Source organism: Suricata suricatta, chromosome 5 (assembly GCF_006229205.1).
Source record: "Suricata suricatta isolate VVHF042 chromosome 5, meerkat_22Aug2017_6uvM2_HiC, whole genome shotgun sequence".
In the NCBI taxonomy this organism is placed as follows: Eukaryota; Metazoa; Chordata; class Mammalia; order Carnivora; family Herpestidae; genus Suricata; species Suricata suricatta.
Genome location: NC_043704.1, coordinates 129,661,710 through 129,684,528, shown reverse-complemented (window position 1 = coordinate 129,684,528; position 22,819 = coordinate 129,661,710). Strand labels below are relative to the sequence as shown.

Genomic DNA, 22,819 nt, shown 5'->3' with positions numbered 1-22,819 from the left:
AAGGAATGGGACATACAGGAGCGAGGAGTGTTGAAGGACTGGTGAGTGGTTGGGCATCACTGGGTGGATGGGAAGTGAGAACCTGGACCGTGGCTGGTTTTGTTGGCATGGGGAGTTTTCGTCAGGGAGTGACATCATCAGACAGGCACTTCAGGCAGATGACCAGGTGTCCTAGGTGCTATTGTGTGAGACTACATGGATGCCATGTGGAGTTTCAACGGCTATATGAGACTGGAAGCTAGAAGACAAGTTGGAAAGTTTGTAAAATAATGTAGGTAAGAACCGATGCTGGGGGGTGCCTTTGTGGCTCAGTCAGTTAAGCGTCCGGCTTCGGCTCAGGTCATGATCTCACAGTTTGTGGGTTCAAGCCCCGCGTCGGGCTCTGTGCTGACAGCTAGCTCAGAGCCTGGAGCCTCCTTCAGATTCTGTGTCTCCCTCTCTCTCTGACCCTCCCTGCTCACACTGTCTCTCTCTGTCTTTCAAAATAAATAAATAAGTAAAATTAAAAAAAAAAAAGAACTGATGCTGGAAAACATCCCCTGAGGTTTCCTTAGGGTGCATTTGTTTCTTGGTGCAGAGCTTGGGGTGGGGGGAACTTGGGCAGGGCTCATCAAGCCTCTGGACGCTCTACAGAGAAGACATCTTGGCTACAGCGCTCGGCAAAGCGGGTGTGCAGATGATGTGGGGGAGATTGTTTACTGAACTGAGGGGGGCCCATGGGGTCCTGTGATTTCTCATCCAGATCTAGGGAATCAGTTTTGGAAGTTTCCCTGCTGGAGAAGTGAGTAATACAGGGCTCTGTGTTTGTGCTTTTCCTCTCCAGGACACTGAAGTCAGAGGGTTAGGGTTTGGGTTTCCTGTCATTTCTTTCAAGCACCTTAGACCAATTTCTTAACCTCCGTTTCTTTGGATGTGAAATGGGCACAACAGTACCTAACCAGCGGGGGCGATAGGCTGGATTCTGTGACGGGGGACACCTGGCGTCCAGCAGGATTGAATAAACACCCCTGCTCCTCTCAGGGCAGTAGAGACGCAGGGAGGGACAGGACTTAGCCAGATGCCTGCAGTTTGGTTTCAGCCTGCCTGACGTGTGCTCTGTCGCAAGTGGGTATATGGGCTCTAAGTCCTAGCAGACAAGACAGAGACTTGAGAGCTTCTGGACACTCGAGTGATTTGGCCACTAGCAGGATGTCGGGGGACCACGTTGGACCCCCACGTTTTGATGCAACTTAAACATCGTGCGTGGGCAGGGTGGGCTTTGAGGGATCAGGAGCCCTTTCAGTCTTGGAAACTTGTCTCTTACTTGGACAGCGTTCTGACTCTTAACTTTCCCTCCTTGCCAGTCTTACTGATACTTCTGTGGTTTTATTCATTTGCTTAAATTTTGCCTTCAGTGAAGACAACCTTTGACAAATATCTTCGGTTTCTCTATCGTTTTAGTGAGTTTTCTTGAGTTTTGTGATTATGTGGCAGGTAAATAGGCAAGCCTTCAGAAAACATTTCTTTACCATTTTTTATTATGAAATGTTTCAAGTATACAGCAAAGGGCAGAGAATAGTCAGTGAACCCCCGTACCCATCACCAGCAACTAACATCTTGCTGATCACATCTTCTCCACTCTCCTGTTTTCTTATTTAAGTTTATTTATTTTTGAGAGAGAGAGAGAGAGAGAGAGAGAACGAACAAATGAGCAGAGGAGGGGCATGGAGAGTGGGCGAGAGGGAGAATCCCAAGCAGGTTCTGTGCTGTTCAGTGCAGAGCCCTATGTGGGGCTCGAACTCACAAACCCATGAGATGGTGACCTGAGCTGAAATTGAGTCAGATGCTTAACCAACTGACCCACTCAGATGCCCGTGTTTTCTTATTTTAAAACTGTTTACAGATATCCTATCACTTCAACTAGAAATACTTAAGTATTTTATCTCTAATAAATAAAAAACTATAAAAGATCACATTTTCACACCTAAGAAATGAAAGTTCTTGTAATATTCTCTAGTACCCAGTCCTTTTTTAGATTTACCCAGCTGTGTTAAAAGTTTTTCTCACCATTATTTTAAATCACCTGACTTGAAACAGCTTTCTACTTGAACTTGACCATGTGCACCTCCCCATAGCCCTTGCATTATGCTATTGCTCAATTCAGTGGCATAGTTTTGAGACAGAAAGAACTGTGGGGTAGATAAATAGCAAAGTGATAGTTGAGTAGTGCATAGAGAAGCAATTTTGTAAACTTTTTATTTTTGAAAATTTGCAAACATGTGCAATAAAAATGATGGCAAAAGTGAAATAGCTCGGTGGTTAGCCTTCCTGCTGATTATTTGCACCTGCGTAGGCCGGACACTGCATTCTAGAATGACCTCGCGCGTCCTGCTGTAATTATGTAGCCTCAGTACTAAGAACACGGCTCCCTGGGAGTTAACAGAAGCCTTGGCATTACAGTCTGAGAAGTCTGATGACTTGTTCAAGGTTGCAGACGCAAGACAATGACCATTGTCAGTGCTAGGAAATGGCCCTATCACTTCCAGTTCTTTGGACATGGTGTGCTGCCTCACAGTGGCCCAACCGTCCTGTTCAATCAGCTCCAGCTCTGTGCAGGGCTTTGGAGGGTTTCTTTTGTTGCTGCTGTGGTCTGTTAAGAGCTGGGGTCCCTGGGGGTTGGAGAGTTGCAAGGGGGGCCCATTTGTCCCCATGCTGTTGGAGGGACTATCTCCCTGGAGGGAAGTCCCTGGAAATGCCGGCAGCTCTGTGCAGATCTGCCATAGAGATCACTATGCCTTCGGGGGCAGAGGGGGTGAGGGCCGACCAGCCACGTGGCTCCTCCGCTGGCCAAGTGGCTCTGACATGCTGAATTGGACGGAGTAGCCCCTGGTGTCCTGGGGAAGTACAAGGCCTGTGCCTTCCTTTTGCCAGAAGCTTTTCGCTGAACCAGGGAGACTCAGGAGGGTGACAGTGGTGCCACCCTAAAGCAGAGGGACAAGTGGCTCATGAGTGCACCAGGAAGCCCTTCGGTCTGATTTGGATGCATATGCTTGCGTCCAGACGTGAGTTGCGGACTGATGCCCAGCACAGAAGACAAGGTGGACTCAATCCGGGAGGAACCTCCCCAAAGCCCCCAACTGAAACCCTTGGGTTAGACCCACCTCTGGTCAGTGTGAGGCCCTGGGTGACTTCTGGGAGTAGAGGATCGTCCAGCCAGAAACTAGGTCACTGCACCCTATCGGGTGGCGAGGCCTTCCCCATATCCAAGGTCTTGCCACATTTTATCCTCCAGGTTCCTTTATTATAGGTTTAAAAAAATATTTATAATGTTTGAAAAAGAGAGAGAGAGGAAGACACAGAATCTGAAGCAGGCTCCAGGCTCTGAGCTGTCAGCACAGAGCCTAATGTGGAGCTTGAACCCATGAACCGCGAGATCATGATCTGAGCTGAAGTTGGAAACTTACGGACTGAGCCACACAGGTAACCCATATTATGGGTTTTTTAATGTATGATTATTTATAATCTAAAGCAGGAATGCAGATGCCATTTTAATGAACATAACAGATTCAAGATTACGGATGATCGCCGAGATCTTTAATCATCACCCTTCATTTCTTTGTTGCAAAGTATCCAGGCCAGCACTGTCCAGTAGGATATTTTGAGATGCTGGAATGTTCTGCACCCGCACTGTCTGGTATGGCAGCCACTAGCCACTTGTGGCCGTGGAGCACTTGAGAAGTGCCTAGGGCATCTGAGAAACTGATATTTGAATTTCTTTCATTGTAATTAATGTAAATGCAAATAGCCACATGTGGCCTGATGCTTCCTGTATTAGTGCAGTTCTAGAAAACCCTAAGTGGGTAATTGCAAATGATGTGTTTTTTTTTTTTTTTTTACTTTTTATTACAGAGTATTTCAAATAAATAGAAAGTATACAAATAGTGTAATAGAGCCCCATATATTCTTCATCCAGTTTCCACAGTGACTAAGTCATGGCCCATCTCCCCTCCTCTTACCCCTCCCCGACCCCACCCCCCCTACTCTCCCTTCTTACCTCTACCTGCATTATTTTGAAGCAGGTAATAGCCTTTTAATTGTGATTTTTAAACAGCTCATCTTTAACCCCAGGATAGAGCAAAACTATTTGACCTTGATTTTTCTGATCCCCTGAGGCTCCTTTGACACCGAGATCTGTAAAGAGCTTTGTGTCCTGTCCTCTGAAACAGCGTCAGGCCCTGTGTTGTATCTCTGCGCATGCTCTCCTCAGGGTTTTCATGGATACACACCATGGACCTTTTACTTAACGTAGAATCTGTATCATTTACTATATCCCGTTTTAGGCAATGTACTGTTAATTGATAATGGCTCAGGATGTACATGTTGGGATGGAGTGAGAATTGCTGTCCCATATGCTCCACCAATTCTTAGACGTACACAAAACCGACCCAGGACGGCTGAACAGGGTAGAACTGATGAAGCACAAGCAGCATTCAGTAAAGGTTGATATGGATGAAACTGCTCAGTGGATCGAACCTACTGATTTGAAATAGGGAAGAACTGATCCTAATACAAATAACTTTGACTAAAGAAAATGAAAAATGATCAAGGGCCTAAATGAGCTTAATGGAATTTCCTCTAGAAAATGCTTTCAAATGAAAATGTGTCTTCCTCTGGGATAGTTCTGATTAACACGTTTGTATCCAAAGCATCCTCATAGAGCGGCCTCGTCAAAATGGCAGGCACCCATCTCTGGCCAGATGGAAATTTTTGCTCAGGTAGAAGTTTTTGTTTTTGTTTTTCAAAGTTTATTTTGAGAGCTAGCTTGGGCTCTCGCAAGCAAGCAGGGTAGGGGCAAGAGAGAAAATCCCAAGCGGGCTCTGTCCTGACAGATGGAACCGGCGAACTGTGAGAACATGACCTGAGCTGAAATCAAGAGTTAGATGCTTAATGGACTGAGCCACCCAGACGCAGTGCCCCCCCCCACCCCAGAAGGTTGACAGGGGAGTGAAAGGAGAGGAAACTTTCAGAATGGAAAGAGTCAGACTGTCTGTCAGCTGCTGAGGAGTAGAATTGCTCAGAACACACGCAAAAACTAGAGCTTGAATCAAACTGAGAACGGATGCTGCGCTCTGTTGTCCCCTTTGATGTTCATCCCGGACGTGCCTCCCTCCCGGAGCCCAGCATCGTTTTTGATCTTGCTTTCAAACGTTTTGATTTCCTCAGGTGGCCTGGAGAGGAATCTGGGACTTTTCTTCATGAGCTTCTAGCTGGAAGATGGGTTCTTTCCAGCAGCACGTACAACATTTCACTATAAAGAGGCAAGGACAAAATTGTATCAAGTTAAAAAAAAAAAGTCCAGGACAGAGGGTTTCCTGCTGGTGGTTGCTCAGGGCAGCGACCGTGCCCTGACCCCCGTGGGGGACGCCGGACCTCCCTTTCCTCAGTGACCCGTGGCTGCATGTCTGCTGAAGGGTCGTTGCTGACCTCATTCTTGGGCAGCCTCTGCTTACCCCCCCAAGGCTGATGTCTTTCTCACCCTCTTTAGAAGGAAGTGGGGTCGCCCCCCACTTCCATTTCATGCCCAAGTATCTAGGGGTTTCTGGAAACCTTATTGCTCTGTAACTTCCCACTTCTAGGAGGGCCTGGACCTGGAATGGAATGGGAGAAATTCTGACTGCTCCAGGCTTCCCTGTGTCTCTTCCATCCTCCTCCCTCCCCTGTGAGTGGGACCCAAGTCGGTCCCAAGAGCAGATCAGGAAGCGGTGGGCTGTAGGAGGAGTTGCACTCGGCATTCAGCATCAGCTTCCAGACCCCGCTGTGAACGCTCTGCTCTGACAGCAGCAGCCTGTCCCTGGCCCGCACTCTCAGTGGGGGTTCGGGGGGGGGGTAGCGTGCTCTCCTTGGTGCTTGACTGTTTTCTTCCTGTAACCCCCCCACCTTCTTGGATCTGTGTAGCAGTGGCCAGTGTGGCTTTGATTAGAGGGAAGGAGTAAGACTGACCTTAGCTTGACCTCTTTGTGAGGAGTTGTAGCCCCAGCAGATGGCATTTAATAGAAGTCTAGAATGAAGGCTCAGGGTTTGAACCTTGACCTCACCCTTGGTAACTGTGTGATTTGGAACAATTCTGTTAACCTTTCTGAGCCTTGGTCTCTTTTATAAAGTAGTTATCATCACTGGACTGACCTCATTGTGTAATCCAATGAGATTGAAATGAGGCCCCTTTCATACGTTGTCTGACTCAGGATAAATGCCCAAACAGTAACTGCTGTGATTATTGTCCTGTAACCATCAGTATCCACCCTTAGGGATTTGCTAGGAGTCAGGTACAAGATTGGTCTCGTCTTGGGGGCTTTCTCTGCAACTTGGAGCCATCCCCAGCTGGAGTATGGCTTTGGGAAGCCATGTGACAAGACTCCTCCTTCATCTTTCCAGTTTCCCTAGCTGCCTGGCTGGTGTGTTATGACACCTGCATGAGCCACAAGTGGGAGGCAGTCATCCGACATAACGGTTTGAATTTCCATCCCATCTTTGGCCCCCGAGCAGCTCTTTTTGCTCTGAATCGTTACAGGTAGACTGTCCAGTTGTCCAATGATTGCGTCCTTGCCAGAATTCTACACCTTGGCCGGCACTGCTTGGTGGAGCAGAAGCAGCCCTGTTTAGGGGGCAGAGGCTCTGGTTTCCTGGCTCCGGCCAGACACTAAACAACTCTGTGACATTCAGCAAGTCATCCTGCGTTTCGGGGTTGTCTTCTGAAAAATGAAAATGAAGGTCTTGAACTGGATGGTCTGTAAACTTCCTCCTACCCTGAACCTTTGTTGCAACTGTGTAAGTGTCCAGACACCCCTGTTCCTTCCTGAGACCAAATGTAGGCTGTGGGCTGGGGTGGAAGTCCCACGCAGCCTCTGCCTTGTCCAGGGAGCCCAGCCGTGGTCGACCCCTTCACTCACGCGCTTCCCGCCCCCCCCCCACCGCCCCCCGTTGATGACACAGTGGACCATACATATGAGTGCTTCACAGTCACAGCTGGCCCCAGGCCAGAGTCTAATGAAGATCACTACCAAATTCATTCATAAGCAGCCTTTTAAAATTCTTTCCAGAGAGCTGTTTCCATGAAAGTCCCTAGTAACTCATGTCCCTGAGTCATGAAGATATTTAAAATTTTCCTCTGTTGCATCTTACAGCGAACACCCTGCTCCCCCAACATCTTCCTTGTCAGGAAGGGGCCAGGCCCCTTGTCTCTGTAGCCGAGGTACGTCTGTGTGGGCGTGTGGCCCGGGGCCACACAGTGGTCCATGCAGGCAGGCCCCTGGGCTACTGGTTGAAGCATTGGCTAGGCTTTCACTTAGGCCCACACTCTTGATTCCTTTTGAAACTTTTTTTTTTTTAAGTTATGTATTTTGAGAGAGGATACATGTGAGTGGTGGAGGGAGGGGCAGAGAGAGGCGGAGAGAGACTCCCAAGCAGGCTCTGCACTAACAGTGCAGAGCCCAACACAGGGTCCTATCACACAAACCCCGGAGATCATGACTTGAGCCGAAACCAAGAGTCAGACGCCCAACCGACTGAGCCACTCAGGTGGCCCTGCGTTTTTTTTGGTAGCAAGATACATATTTTAATTTTAATTCTGGTGTAGTTAACACAGTGCTATGTTAGTTTCAGACTCAGCGGTTCCATACATTACTCTAGAAACACGTGCTGTTACATTTTGACATTTTGATCCTCATCTTTCTCAAGGTCTCCTGCAGATACTGTCTCATGAGGCTCCTTCCTCCTGGCCCCCCACCACACCTGAATTTTTCAGGTCATCTTGTCCTTCAGTCCTCAGTTCAGGATCATCCTCTTTTCAGAAGGAGCCCTGGATTCCCACTCCCAGAAGTAATGTCTACTTCATGCCCTGGTACCGCCCGCCTCTCTCTCCCTCCTGCAGCGCTCTGGGGCGCAGCTCTGTAGGGCAGATTCTAGATGTCCACTCCACGCCTATTCTGTTCCCCAACCAGACTGTCCTCGCAGAAGGTGGGGTTGGGTGCGGTGCACAGCGCGTGTCCACTGTTTGCTGAAGGGTGGAGAGGGGCGCCCATGGGGTCACACAACTGTTCCTTGCCTTGGGGGCTGGTGATGTTCCAAGTCTGTTTTGTTCCCCTTAACCTTATCTTTGTCTTGTGGTTCCTGGTGACTTCTTCTAAGTCATGTGAGACTCACTCTGGGATGGTTGTTCCCCTCCTCCTGCACCCCAGGGGCTGCCCCATGGAGGTCCCCAGGGCTTATGTAACTGATCTGGTTAACCAAGGGTGGGTGGGTAGGATGCCGTGTTGGGCCAGCATGTGGCCGCGGCTTGCTTGTGCTCTGCTGGGAAATGCAGAGCGGTGGCCGGAGGGTTTGTTGCTGGTTCCTGATGCAATCTCGTGGGCCACTCTCGGGGGAGACGTGTTTACTGTCCAAAAGACATAGAAAGTGAGCCAACTGTGCAATTTTAAAATTTTGGCTAGTTTCATTTTAGAAAAAGTCCAAAGACAGGTGCTATAAGTTAAGATACTGTATTTAACCAATTGTATCCAAAATACTATCATTTCATCATGTAATCATTCTGAAAATTGAGATGGCTAACAATTCTTTTTTTTTTTTGTATTAAGTCTTTGAAATTTGGGGTGCTTTAGGGGTGCCTGGGTAGCTCAGTTGATTAAGCATCTGACTCTTGGTTTCTGCTCAAGTTGTGATCTCGCAGTTTGGGAGTTGGAGCGTGCGTCAGATTCTGGGGACAGTGTGGAGCCTGCTTGGGATTCTTCTCCGTCTCTTTCCGCCCCTCCTCTGCTCACTGTTTTTCTCAGAATAAGTAAATAAACTTAACAAAATACTGCAGACAAGTACCTTTAAAATAAAATTTGGGGCTGTTTGTACTCAGTGTGGTTTAAGGACCTTTCAGATACTCGACAGCCGCCTGCGGCCAGTGGTGGCCTAACATGGGGTCTGCTGCAATTTCTGTGCCTTCTCCCACTTGATGTTCCTTGGAAGCAGGGCCTGGGTTAGGACACTTCAGTCCTTCCCTTCACCCATCACTGTTGGCGAGTGTGACCTGGGGGAGGGCCCGTGTGGCAGAGTGACAGCACTTAGTGGGACATGGGACTGGGGCCACGTCTCTGCTTCTCTCCAGCTTCGTGTGACCTGGCCGGGTCTCTGAGAGCCACAGTCAGCACCTGCAGAATGAATGAAGCCATTGGGCCGCCATCCCCGGGGCCCCTCTGCTTCTCACCTGCTGGCAGGGAGCTGCGGATCTGGACAGGGACGGTGCTGGGAGCCGCTCTGTCCACCTCGGCATCTTTAGCAAGTGAGAGCTGCTGTGTGAGGCCACAGCTGCCACACCTGTCTTGTGAGGGGGTGGCCTGCCACCTCCAACTGATAAGGAGCTGGCAGGCGTATCTGGTCTCTTGGATGCTGGACTGTGAAGATCGTCGGCTCCTCTACCTGGTGCCTGTCCCCTCATGCAGCATTTACGAGGCCCTGCAGGTGCCAGGCTCGTCCCCACATGGAAAGGCAGAGGTGGGCAGGGCAGCCCCCAGCCCTCACAAGGCTCACGTTTTGGAGGGTGTGACGGGCCAGAGGGAGCCCCTGCCATTTCCTGAGGCCTCATGAGGGTTCTTTCTTGCCCAGGCTCAGCTGGAAGCTCAGAAAGCCACACAGGACTTCCAGAGGGCCACAGAGGTGCTCCGGGCCGCCAAGGAAACCATCTCCCTGGCTGAACAGCGGCTGCTGGAGGATGACAAGCGGCAGTTCGACTCAGCCTGGCAGGAGATGCTGAATCACGCCACTCAGAGGGTATGAGTCACAGCCATGTGCGCCTGTGTGTGTGGGGGTGGGTGGGTGTGCCTGGTGTGTGCGCATGCGTCCATGTCTGCAGGTGTCTGTGTCTGTGTGCGGGCATCAGCATCGGTGCCTCCCCTTCGTGGGTGGCATGTGGGAGCATCCTTGACACTTCTCCTCGTCTGTGCCATCCAGACCACCCCCTCACCCGGTTCTGACGAGCTCCGTGTGCCCTGCTCCCCCCAGCAGGGGTTTGGTGCCTAAAAACACTCTTGAGAGTCACAGGGGTCTCTGCTAGCCTGGTACTAAGCCACACTCAGAGTGACAGTCTCCATAATGGGTACAGCTGTTCCTTCCCTGTGTCACTTGAGTTTGGTTCAGATCATCTCTGAAGGACTTGACTGTGGATTGGCCTTCCCAGAGGGACCAGGTTTTATTCCAGAGTCTGTTTCCACTAAGTTCCGGGGGAATGGTCGAATTTAGAATCCAGGGTGGAAAACCTTGATGAGTGGGGCCTGGGGGGGGGTGTGGGTGTGTGTGTGTGTGTGTGTGTGTGTGTGTGTGTGTGTGTGTGTGAGAGAGAGAGAGAGAGAGAGAGAGAGAGAGAGAGCGAGCGCGCGCGAGCGAGAAAGACCGAGAAAGAGATGTTGGCAGGAGGGTGGGGGCCGTGGTAGATGAGACCAGAGCCGGTGGTCTTGCCACCTGTGGGGCTGGAAACGGCAGGAGGTAAGGCCAAGGCACTTCAAGTCTTAGGGGGTCTGATAAGTAAAAATGGCCTTGTGCTTCCCTAAATAAAAGCCTGACACAAATAAATGACTTGGGGTCAAATCTGCATTGACCCTGTACCACCTCTCCTGGAGCCCGAGATGCCTGGCCCGGCTTTGTGTGGCTTTGGGCCTCCTGCCCCCTCGTGGACACGATGCTCAGAGAGCCAAACAGGCTGAACTCGCTTTTCTGGGTCAGCCCGTGGAAAACCAAAGTAGAAGTTGGCAGTCTTTGAAAATTGACAAGCCACAGTCTGACAGCTGTGGAAAGGACCAAAACAAAGAGAAGAGAGAGTGGGGGCGCCTGGCTGGCTCAGTCAGTTAAGCCTCTGATTTCGGCTCAGGTCATGATCTCACGGTTTGTGAGTTTGAGCCCTGAGTTGGGTCTGTGCTGACAGCCAGCTCAGAGCCTGGAGCCTGCTTCGGATTCTGTGTCTCCCTTTCTCTCTGCCCCTCCCTGGCTCGTTCTCACTCTTCCTCTCTCTCTCTCTCTCTCTCTCTCTCTTAAAAAAAAAAAAAACACACGAGAAAAAAAAGCGGGGGTAGTAGTTCCTTCCAAGAAATTAGCTTTTGCGCCCTCCCTTCACCTCAACTGGAGATCTAAATAGGCCTTAAGAAATCATTTCAGAAACTATGTATCTGTTCTTTAAAAAGGAACAAAACAGGGCTCCTGGGAGGCTCAGTCTGTTGAGGCTCAGATCCGGCTTCGGCTCAGGTCATGATCTCATGGTTCTTGGCTTCGAGCCCCACGTTGGGCGCTGTGCTGACAGTTCAGAGCCTGGAGCCTGCTTCAGATTCTGTGTCTCCCTCTCTCTCTGACCCTCCCCTGCTCGCACACTCTCCTCTCAAAAATAATCAAAACATTAAAAAAATTAAAAAAGGAACAAAACATGTTTACGCTTTAAAAAAAAAATGTGAGTCCCTGTACCCTAGCACGGAGGGGCAGTGGCTGGTTCAGTGTCCGCAGGACCTCTTTGTCGCACATCTCCTGGGAGCACCTTCATGCCGTCATCTTTGAGAACAATGCTTCTTGGGGTTGTGCAGTGCGTAACTTGTGGGACTGTATAAGGAGGCAGTGAGGTCACATGGGCTCCTGAGGGGAGGGTCGGCTGACGTGTGTCCTCCCTGAGGCCACTGGAGGTTTCTAGGCGGTGGGGATCACCCTGCAGATTAGCAGGTGCTCTGGGTCACAGGCCAGGATGTCCCTGGAGCTGCTGTTACCGTCCCTGGATTCCTTCACAGTTGTGCAGGTTTGAACTTCTGAGGGAGAAGGAAAGTTCGAGACTGAAACCAGCCAGAGACAGAACTGTTGGCGGAGGCTTCCCCAGCCATGGCCCTGCGTTACTGAGAAACTTAGCCTGGAAGGGGGCACGCGGAATTTGATGGGGGGTGGGGGTTGCAGACCCTTACCTCCGGCCTGGCTATGGCTCTTTCTCTGGATTTAGCACTTCGCCAAAGCAGGGACTTAGTTGTTGCTTTCTTCTGTGGCCCACCCGTGTTCCCTGAGGCTTCGGCCTTCCTAGCAGAGCCCCTGCCCAGCGCTACCCTGCGCTCCCTTTCCCCACCCCTGCAGACCTCTCGTGCCTGATGCTGGGCCTCCATGGGAGTGCTCCTCGCTTCCCACGCAGCCAAGGTCCCTAGCGTGGTGATTTCTCCCTGGAGGTGGAAAGAGGAGTTCGGGGTTGGGGGTTGTCTCTTCCAAGAGCTGGGGGTTGTGTGTCTGTGGGGGTGCAGACATGGCCTGGTACGTGGTAGGGGTGAGGCAGGGGACAGTAACTCGCCGCCACCTCAGTCTTCACCGGCAATGTGGCCAAGTGCGTGGGGCTTCCTGAGTGTTTCATTTCGGACAGACTTGGCTGCTTTTTGCAGACTAGGGCCCGCGTGCTGCTGGTACGGGTCCTGCTTCTTGTGGGGATTCTTCCCGTTCTGTAGCCACAAATCCCAGCTTTTGTGAATCGGGCTCTTTAAAATGCTCTCACCCATTCCTCGAAGGGGAGTCCTGTGTCACATCCGGTTGTAATGGAACGGTCCTCCACCAGCACGAGGCTTCATCTGCCTGATAAACTTGGGGTTTGGGTTTTCTTGAAGGTCACACTGATGAATCCTTAGTGCTTGCCATTTAAGACAAGGCTGAAGCGCCACTGCTGTTTCCCTGAACGGCCAAGTGCGGGATGGTTTTTGTGCACTTTGCTTCAAAGTGGTGACATCTTCGGTGTTGGAAGCAGAGGGAAAGGGGTTTCTAGCCGCTGGGGCTTGGTTGAGAAGGCATTTTAGGAAGCATGTCACCCCTGCCCGCCCTGCTCGGTTCCTACTTTCCTTCTTTGACGTGGTTTTAATTCTGTTGTTTACAAGTATCGCAAGCATTGCAGCCTCTGTTAAGATTTGTGTATTTTTTAAAAAGAAAAGCATAACTGATAAATGCGAAGTGTTCAGAATTTTCTTGAACTCTCTGATTAAGGAGGACACTAATGAGATGTTACAGTTATTTTAAAGGAGAATTAAAAACGCATCAGGAATGCTGAAATGAATTTACAAACAGGCAAAATTGGTCAATATTTACAGGGCAATCAATAATCAGATCCATCTCCACTGGGACATAATTCATCTTCATAATTCATCTTTGTATGACTATCAGTGTCTACAATGTACAGGGTTATAAGATAGCTCCAACACCGTGAAAGCCCAAGGTAACCTGGAAAGGCACACTAGGCAGGACACCCAGTCGGTTTTTTTATGCTCATTTGAGTCTTTCATGATTTTTTCTGATACTTTAAAAAAACTTTTCTTTTTTTAGTTTAGTTTTAGAGAGTGAGTGAGCATGAGCAGGGTAATGGCAGAGGGGGGCGGAGAGAGAGAATTCCAAGCAGTCTCCGCACGTCAGCAGCCAGTGCAGGGTTCGAACTCATGAACTGTGAGGTCATGACCCGAACTGAAATCAAGACTCAGGCACTTAACCGACTGAGCTACCCAGGCACCCCTAAAATCCTTGTAAGTAAGTGTACAAACAAACTCTCAGGGCTGACTGGCTGTTGATGGGAGGGGATGGAAGGGCATCAGCTGCCTCAAGTTAAAGGCATGGTGGTGCCTCCCTGAAATTGTCCCCCTGAGGTCCGAGGGAGCGGACCCGTGATCCGAGGGCCCTCTGGGCTCCTCTCTGATGCTCTTCGGGTAAAAACAAGTGTGGAGCTGTAGCCTGTCCTCGCCCCTGCCTCCAGTTGACTTTATTTATCTTTAATTTTTTAATGTTTATTTGTTTTTGAGAGAGAGTGCAAGCAGGGGAGGGGCAGAGAGAGAGGGAGACACAGAGTCTGACGCAGGTTCCAGGCTCTGAGCTGTCAGCACAGAGCCTGATGTGGGGCTCGACCTCACAAACTGCAAGATCATGACCTGAGCCAAAGTCAGTCAGTTAACTGACTGAGCCTGCCGGGCGCCCCCTCCTGGTGACTGTAGAGCACGTGTGTGGGCTCCGGAGGCTGGAAGCAGAAGGTGAGCTGGGCACGGGGCCTCAGCTGCCTTTTGTTTCCTTCCTCTCTCTCCTCCAGGCAGGCTGTTCTGATTTCCATGTGTTAGGGGATGTGCCTTTCAGCCACCTTGTTTTTGGCCATTGACAGTCCCTGATTGTTGGCTTTTAAAACTCATTTTTATCAACAGGCTCAACAAAATGTTCCCTCCAGAATTTTCTGCCAGGATGCTGACTGGTCTACTGGTCACGAATGTCTGTGAACCTCAAAATATGATATGAATGACTTGATACTAGTTTTTGAAATGTAAAGTTTGACCCTTCTGGGTCCTGGATTATTGGTGTCCATTGGCTAGTGCAGGATATCTGGGAAAGGGCCAACACGCTGAGATCATGCTCGCCTTGCTCTTCTGAGGGGGTCGTGCCTGGTTGTGCTTGGTGTCCCCATTCCTCGACACCCCTGCTGGCGCTGTTGGCCCACTTACAAGCCCATCAGCCCCTGTCCCGAGGCAGGAGCCCAGGAGCCCATGGGGGCTACTTAGTGCCAGGAGGTCGGAGCAAGAGGAAGTGGACATCAATTGAGTCATAGAATGTTTCATTTTTCTCTGCTCTTTGTTTTTCCTTGTTGTCTTTCCCAGTCATTGTCACAGCTGGTTTGGCTGTTTCATCTCACCTGAGAAGACCTTTCCAAAACAGATTAGTAGAGAAAAGTGATCCTCTTCTATTTAGACTTTAGTCTGTCCACTAAATCCCTCAAGGAATATTTTAAAAAATGATATCAGTAATACTCCAACGGGGATTGTCTGGGTCGGCTGACATCTGCTGTCGTTTGAAGGTCATGGAGGCGGAGCAGACCAAGACGAGGAGTGAGCTGGTGCACAAGGAGACCGCGGCCAGGTACAACGCCGCCATGGGCCGCATGCGGCAGCTGGAGAAGAAGCTCAAGAGAGCCATCAACAAGTCCAAGTGAGTCTGGCCGTGTGGGTGCCCGGGGCTGTGTGTGATTTCGTCCTCAGACATCTCCACCTTTCGTGTGCCACCTTCTCAGGGACCCACTTTATCAGAGCCTCCTGCCCAAGGCTCTGTCTGCCCCCCCAAGTTCTAGGTGGCCCCCAGAGGCAGGACATGCTGCTCCAGGCACGACCGACCTGGGAGACAAAGAAAAAGCAATTTCAAAAGCAAACTGATGCGTGGCTCCTTGGCTGGGGCTTGGGGCTGGCCTTTGGGAAACCCTGATTGTGTCCTTGGCTCTGTGGCGGCCAGTGTGGACCATCCCTGTCCTTCATCTGACCTGTTGGCATACTGGGATGAGCGGTGTGGACCAAGAGCTGGTAAATGACACAAGACTGGTTTTGATGGGGGTTTTTGCAAACGTTTTCACTGCTCCTTCTATACATTTTTATATAGTAATGACCTTGGGGACATGCCCCCTGCTTCATTCATGGTTGCTGGGCCTCCAGGCAAAAGCATTTTGTATCAGGTGAACAGCCTGAGATAAAAGCTCTGTCTACTCTTAATCCTTAGACATCAAAATTCTAAAAAGAGCCAGGGTCTTTTGACCCAGAGAGGGGACTAGTAGAATGTTGGCATTTGTCCTCTCTTGCCAGTGACCTGGCCAGGTCTGCAGACCATCTGGTACCTCTGCTCCTGGACAGAATCCGGGAGGAGCAGTCTGTCATGCCATTGTTTCAGTGAGGGAGGGATGGCGCTTCTCCATTCCGCGAGTGACCTCAGCGGAGGAGGTGTGTGTTGAGGAGTCCCCTCTCCAGCCCCATCTAGTCTTCGTTCTCGAGGGAGCAAACCTTAGAGAAGGGATCTGGGCTGCCTCAGCTGCTGGGCGCACCCCGTGTGGCCCCGCACAGCCTCCTGGAGAGGGAGTGTGAGCCAGGGTACAGGGGCCCCAGGATGAGCGTTAACGAGTGTGGGTTCCGCAGGGCCTCGGGTCAGCTCGGCCCGGGTGAGCCCAGCAGCTCTGATGGGCATGTGTCCCCACCTGGCTCTAGAGCAGGGTGCGTCCTCTTCGTCTGATGGCCTCGTCAGGGTCTGCAGGATGGTGGCCCGCCAGCTATGGCGGATGCCTCTCACCCCCCCTGTGCTGTGTGCTGTGGCTGTTGTATTTGGTCATGCTTACGGTTGTCCTTTGTGTCTTCCACAGGCCTTATTTTGAACTCAAGGCAAAGTACTATGTGCAGCTTGAGGTACGTGTGGTGTGGCCTTCTCTGGCTTTGCTGTTGACGGGAGTTTTCTGCACTCGACGTGCCACTTTTTGTGGTAGGGGGCTTTCAAATGGCACATTTGCCCTAAGAGGAGAGTGGGCAGAGACACATTCTTGATCGAGTGCTCAGTCCTTGAAATGGACTGCGTTGGGTCTTCAGTGGTCTCTGAAGTTCTCAGAGTCTGCTGTTCAGCCACTTTCTGTATCGTGAGTGGGTGGTGGCTCTCAGTGGCTCCTCGGACCAGTGGAGTCTGCATCCCCTGGGGGGTGCGAATTCCTGAGCCCCCCCCAGATCTACTGAATTTGAAACTGCAGGTGGACCCCAGCCCAGAGGAGTTTTAAAAAGGCCGCCAGGGGATTCAGAGTCAAGCTCAAGTTTGAGAACCACAGTACAAGGGCTGGAATGTGTGTTTGACACCCACTGTTGTTGCTCTGATGTGGTTATCCTCCCAGTGGCAGCTTCTGGTTATTAGCCGGAGTTTGTCACCTGCATGGGACCTGGGGCCCGTGTGTGGAGAGCTGGATAAGAGAAAGTCAGCTCGGCAGTCATGTCTTAAGAAAGTCAGTGGAGTGCTGGGCAGAGACTGTGCTTGAATGTTGACCTTGATCCCCATGGCCAGTAGGGGTTGCCTCCACTCACTGAGCCTCCTGTTCTCCTGACCAGCAACTGAAGAAGACCGTGGACGACCTGCAGGCCAAACTGGCTCTGGCAAAAGGCGAGTACAAGACGGCCCTGAAGAACCTGGAGATGATCTCGGACGAGATCCACGAGCGGCGGCGCTCCAGCGCCATGGGGCCGCGGGGCTGCGGTGTGGGGGCCGAGGGCAGCAGCACGTCTGTGGAGGACCTGTCGGGGAGCAAGCCTGAGCCAGATGCCGTTTCCGGTGAGTTGTGGGCTCGTGTGCACCTGGGCGATGACGCCGCCTGCGTGGTCTGCTTCCAGGGTCATCTCGCGCGGAAGGGCCTGAGAGTTGGGCATGCCTGAGCGCGGTTTCTAGTGGCTTCCCCCGTCTTGGAACACTGTGTTCATCAGGACGCTACTGAATGTTCCTCAAAGTCAGGATTCTGTGGTGCATACGTTCAGAAGATGCTACACGTTCACCCCAGACATTCAGAGTATGTACTGGAGCATTCAGGGCTCTGAGAAGTACTGCAGGAAAGAGAAGTTGCCTAACAATAGGGACTGTGCAGTCAGATTTGATTCAAATCCTGGCTTCCCCAGAGTACATGATTTGGGCAAGGGCTTAACTATATCTGTTTCTTTACCTGTAAAATGGGGACTATGAGTATCTGCTATCCACTATGTGGAGGGGAGGTTAGGATTAAATGAAATAATGCTGGCACCAGTAAGCAGTCTGAAAATGGTGGCTGTCACTGGTGTCTAACTGTGGAGACCTTTTAGTCACAGGGGCACTCCTTGGGAAATTGATACAGAAGTTTGCTGTGCCCCCTACTTTTTTATTTTTATCATTTTACTTTGTTTCATCATGATAAATGTACTCTTTAATCCCCATATCTCTGCCCACTTCCCCTCTGGTAACATCAGTTCTCTATAGTTAAGTCTGTTCCTTGGTTTGTCTTCTTTTTTTTTCCCTTTGCTTATTTGTTTTGTTTCCTAAATTCCATATATGACTAAAATCATATGGTGTTTGTCTCTGACTTATTTTGTTAGCATTATATTCTTGATCTCCATCCATGTTGTTGGAAATGGCAGGATTTCCATTTTTGACGGCCGAATAATATTCCTGTGTGTGTGTGTGTGTGTGTGTGTGTGTGTGTGTGTGTGTGTGTATACACAGCACATCTTCTTTATCCATTCATCAGTCCATGGACACTTGGGCCCCTTCTATAATTCGGCTGTTGTTGCTAATGCTGTAAACACCAGGGTGCGTGTGTGTGTTCACATCAGTATTTTGTGTCCTTTGGGTAAATGGTAGTATGATTGCCGGGTCATAGGGTGGTTCTATTTTTAACCTTTTAAGGAACCTCCATACTCTTCTCCAGTGGCTGCGCCAGTTTATGTTTCCACCAGCAGCGCACTTTTTCTCCTCCTTGCCAACACTTGTTTCTTGAGTTTGTTTTAGCCCTTCTGAGATGTGTGAGGTGATATTTCATTGTGCTTTTGATTAGCGTTTCCCTGATGTTGAGTGACACTCAGCATCTTTTCATGTGTCTATTGGCCATCTCTATGTTTTTGGAGAAATGTCTGTTCAGGTCTTCTGCCCATTTTTCACTTGAATTATTTGTTTTTTGGGTGTTGAATTATATCAGTTCTTCATTTTTGGATATTAACCCTTTATCAAATGTTATTTGCAAGAATCTTCCCCCATTCAGTAGGTTGCCATTTAGCTTTGTTGATTTTTTTTTAAATATTTTATTTATTTTTGATACAGAGAGAGACAGAGTATGAGAGGGGGATGGTCAGAGAGAGAGGGAGACACAGAACCGGAAGCAGGCTCCAGGCTCTGAGCTAGCGGTCAGCACAGAGCCTGACGCGGGGCTCGAACCCACGAACGTGAGATCTGACCTGAGCCGAAGCCGGAGGCTTAACCGACTGAGCCACCCAGGTGCCCCTGCTGACTGTTTTTTTGTGCAGAAGCTTTCAATTTTGAAGTAACCCCAATAGCTTATTTTTGCTTTTATATTCCTTGGCTCAGGAGACCTATCTAGAAAAATGTTGCTATGGCAAATGTTTTAGTCCCTGTGGTCTCTTCAAGGATATTTATGGTTTCAGGTCTCACATGTAGGTCTTTAATCCATTTTGTGTTTATTTTTGTGTGTGGTGTAAGAAAATGGTCTAGTCCCTGTGTTAATTAAGAAAACTTTTCCAGAACACTTTCTTTCCTTGTCTATGGAATCATTCCTCTTGGTGCTCTCCCAAGGTTTCCTTCCTCAGGAGTTTTTAAATTCAGTCAACAAATGGTTAAGTGCCAGGCCCAAAGGAAAGTAAAGGAAACTAAAATTTGAGGGCCAGTGATGTGTGAGGTACTCTAAAAGCCTGCCTTTCATATGGCGAGGAAGACGAAGCTCAGAGAGGGTAAGTAACCTGGCCGAGGGGATGAAGCAAGTAGTGGAGACAGGACTCGAATTCAGATAGCAGCTTGACTTCTGTCCTCAACACTGTAGTACTTCTCACTGACGGTAGTCCTCTAGGGGACACAACAAGGCTGTTTTTCAAGATGAGGGAGGAGGGAAGAAGAGTGGAACAGGAGAGCTCGAATAAGCAGGATTGTGTGCAGGCTGAGGGGGAAGCAGTTACAGGTTGAAGTGGCTTTCACACCGCAAGAATGACCTGTCCTCTGGGCCTTGGTTATTCCGATCCACAAGATGAGTGAGGCACAAGCCATGGGGCATTCATTGTTAAGGAATTTTATCCTTCTGCAGCAGATGGTGATCTAAGTCGTTAGGCTCTGAGTGTCTCTTATGCAAGAAGTTAACTGGAAGATCACAAAATCCCACCAGACGCTGCACACAGGACTGTGTCTTCCAGCAGCGCCTGCCTCTCCCGCGGGGAAGGAGCCCAGGCCCCGGCCCCCCTCCCGAGCACGTGAGGCTCTGCGTGGCTGTCTGGGGAGGGGAACGGCCCTCCTCTGTGGCTGCATCCGTCGTCCACTGTTGGGCAGTGTCTTCAGGTAGCAGACACCGCCTTCCAGGGCGGGAGCTAGAAAGTTATCGTAAGGACACAGGCTGTCCCTGGGATCCAGCCGCTTCCCTCCAAGCTGTTTTACAGCCGGGTCACGCAGGCTCGGGAGGCCGCGCGCGGAGGCTGGGACTCGGCAGGCCCCTTGCCGTGTGGCCCTGCTGGCCCTGCTGACAGGGTTCAGGGAACCAGGCTGCTACCAGGCAGAGCCTGTAACTGGTGTCCTCTCTCCTCCTAGTGGCCTCCGAGGCCTTTGAAGACGACAGCTGCAGCAACTTTGTGTCCGAGGACGACTCGGAAACCCAGTCCGTGTCCAGCTTTAGCTCGGGACCGGCGAGCCCGTCGGAGGTGCCGGACCAGTTCCCCGCGGCCGTGAGGCCCGGCAGCCTGGACCTGCCCAGCCCCGTGTCTCTGTCAGAGTTCGGGCTGATGTTCCCGGTGCTGGGCCCGCGCAGCGAATGCAGTGGGGCCTCCTCCCCGGAATGCGAGGTAGAACGAGGTGAGTCCCTGCTCCGTCGCCAGTCGTGCTTGTGCCGGGCGACTCGGTGCCTCGGTGGCCGGCTCTGCGCCCATCGCGGGACCCCCCCTCCCCCCCCCGTGCTGCAGTGCGGGGGCTCTGACGCTGCCACTAGGCGGTCAGGACGGACCCCGAGAGTCCGGCCGCCGTTCTGGGGCTCAGGTCCCGCTCCTGAGCGCTGCTGCAGAGCGCACGTTGGGCTGTGTCTGTCCTCACAGCCGCTGGCCTCCTGACGAACGCAGGCTAGGGGGATTTGTTTTCCAGCCGTCAGATGAGTGTGACAAGTCATCTGTAAAGATAATACATAAAATGCCTCGAGCAAGAAAGGCAGATGGAGAACGCTCTGTGGCAGGCATGATTGGGCAGCACCCGGAGATCCCAGAGGGCAGAGTTGGCTTGGGCCCAGGCGACTCTAAGAATTGTCAGTACTCACTCAGTGATCTTTGCGCTTCTGTAGGAGACAGGGCCGAAGGGGCGGAGAATAAAACAAGTGACAAAGCCAACAACAATCGCGGTCTCAGCAACAGCAAGAGCCAAAGCAGCAGCGTGCGCGAGGGCCAGGCCTTGGAGAACAGGATGAAGCAGCTCTCCCTCCAGTGCTCGAAGGGAAGAGACGGGATTATTGCTGACATTAAAGTGGTGCAGATTGGCTGACCCATCCAGATCCCTGGCCCAAGTGCACATCAGTATTAATACCTGAAGCTGTATGGAGAACATTGTGCCAATAATCATTTAATATATGCCAAATCCTAAGCGTTTACTCTAAACTGCACTAATGAAGTTGTGACCTTGAGGGCTGAAGAGTATCTTCTGGGAAAGAGCTCTTGGGCTGGTTTGTTTTTCAGAGCAGAGGCATTGTTGCAGGGGACTGTGGCCAGGGTCACAGCCTTTGTGGAGTATTACCTGTGACGGTGGTATGGAAGCAATAACTAGTTCCTGTGAAAGAACCAGAGGCAGGAAAGGGGCTGGGAAGCTGAGCCAACCTGGGGCCAACAGCCTGCTTCTCCTTCCCTTCTCTTCCCCTCACTTTGAGAAAATGGGAGACTGTCTCTCCTTTATATCCCAGGGCATCTCAGTGAAAACACACAAGAGCAAAACTCGTATCTTCAGAACACACCTTTTTGGCCCAGCGAAAGCTTAAAAAAAACCAAAAAAACCAGAGAACACAATTCCTTTCCCGCCACCTCTGGTATTCAGAAGGGACTTTTAAAAGGGCATATATGCTGGGACACCCATTAGAACCATCTTCTAGAAAGGTTACCGTGAACTGCGCTTTCTGGGGTGGGAAAGGTGAATGCCAGCATGGGGGTGGGAGGGATGGAGGGTGGCAGGGACGTACCATAGAAGGGGGTTTGAGACTCTAACATAAACCTTATCCTTCCTGCCAGCCAAGGGACTTAATTCCTAAGAGAGGTGCATGTGAAGAATGGTTGCCATTGTTATATCTAGATTGACAAGGTGTCAATTTCTCTGTAGGTTGTGACTTTAAAAATAAATTATTTAAGGGTTATGCTGCATTAGTATTTCTTAGAGGGACTTGTTCCTTAAAGATAGGAAAGGGAGTAGGCATGTGTTGGCACAGGCTGTTAAATAGAAGCAATGAAGTCTGTTATGCTAATAGTAGTAAGTGTTAAGACTGCTTTTCTTTAATGTTTTCATGGTTACACATATTTAGAGCACTGTATTTTATTTGTCGTTTTTTTGTTAAGAAAACTTAGCATTTCTAAAGGAAAAAAAAGCAAATCCATTTCAAGTTGTCTGTGAATTTCGACACAGCTTGTCTCTTCTAGTCATTTGTAAATCTCTTCATACTGTAGTGTTTTCTCCTTTTTTAATGACTGATCCAGTATCCTAATTCCAAGGTTATTTTGTACTTGTCTTAATTCCTTGAGTGTAATAAAAATGGCTTCAGAAAATGTTTCTTTCTGTGTCTTCAAAGAAACTGATGTTGCCTAAATCTTCCATTCTAAGCAACCTGCTTGCTGCAAGGAGGGGCACGGAACGCAGTGGCCATCCATCCTCATTTCTGGTTAAGGTCCTGGGACCTAATAATTGAAGCCTCGATTACCAAGGTTTGAGTTACAATTCTACCTGGGCTGCTGCTAATGCTGAGCAGTAAGGAGACAGCATTTGGGAAAAAGAAAGGTGAGGGTGTTGAAGGAATGCGTCTCCATCTCTGCCACACTGGAATCTCCTGGGAAGCTTAAAGTAATACTGCTCCCTGGTCTTAACCCTAGAGATCGGCATTCTTAGTTTGGGGTACACTTGGGTATTGAACTTTCAAAAGCTCCCCCAGGTGATTCTAAGGTGCATCTAGTTAAGGATCAGACTGTTCTCTATGATGGTCCAGCCACTAGTCTGCTATGTCTGTAGCACCACGTGTGGAGCTGTAGTCTAGAATCCAGTGGCGTATTATATGGTTCATATGTAGGTCTCTATTAGATTTTTG

The 22,819-nt window shown here is 50.2% G+C and overlaps 1 protein-coding gene across 1 annotated transcript in view; it reads left to right on the top strand.

The window, feature by feature from the left end:
- The window catches only part of SH3BP5 (SH3 domain binding protein 5), a 62,808-nt gene extending 40,518 nt beyond the window's left edge, over positions 1-22,290 (top strand). The window contains exons 3-9 of the mRNA XM_029940313.1: positions 9,128-9,513; positions 9,625-9,789; positions 14,834-14,964; positions 16,154-16,196; positions 16,878-17,097; positions 20,092-20,352; positions 20,828-22,290. Of these exons, the coding sequence (XP_029796173.1) occupies positions 9,178-9,513; positions 9,625-9,789; positions 14,834-14,964; positions 16,154-16,196; positions 16,878-17,097; positions 20,092-20,352; positions 20,828-21,024 (1,353 nt within the window). The 5' untranslated portion in view covers positions 9,128-9,177 and the 3' untranslated portion in view covers positions 21,025-22,290. The remainder of the gene's footprint in view (positions 1-9,127; positions 9,514-9,624; positions 9,790-14,833; positions 14,965-16,153; positions 16,197-16,877; positions 17,098-20,091; positions 20,353-20,827) is intronic.
- The last annotated feature ends 529 nt before the right edge of the window (positions 22,291-22,819 follow it).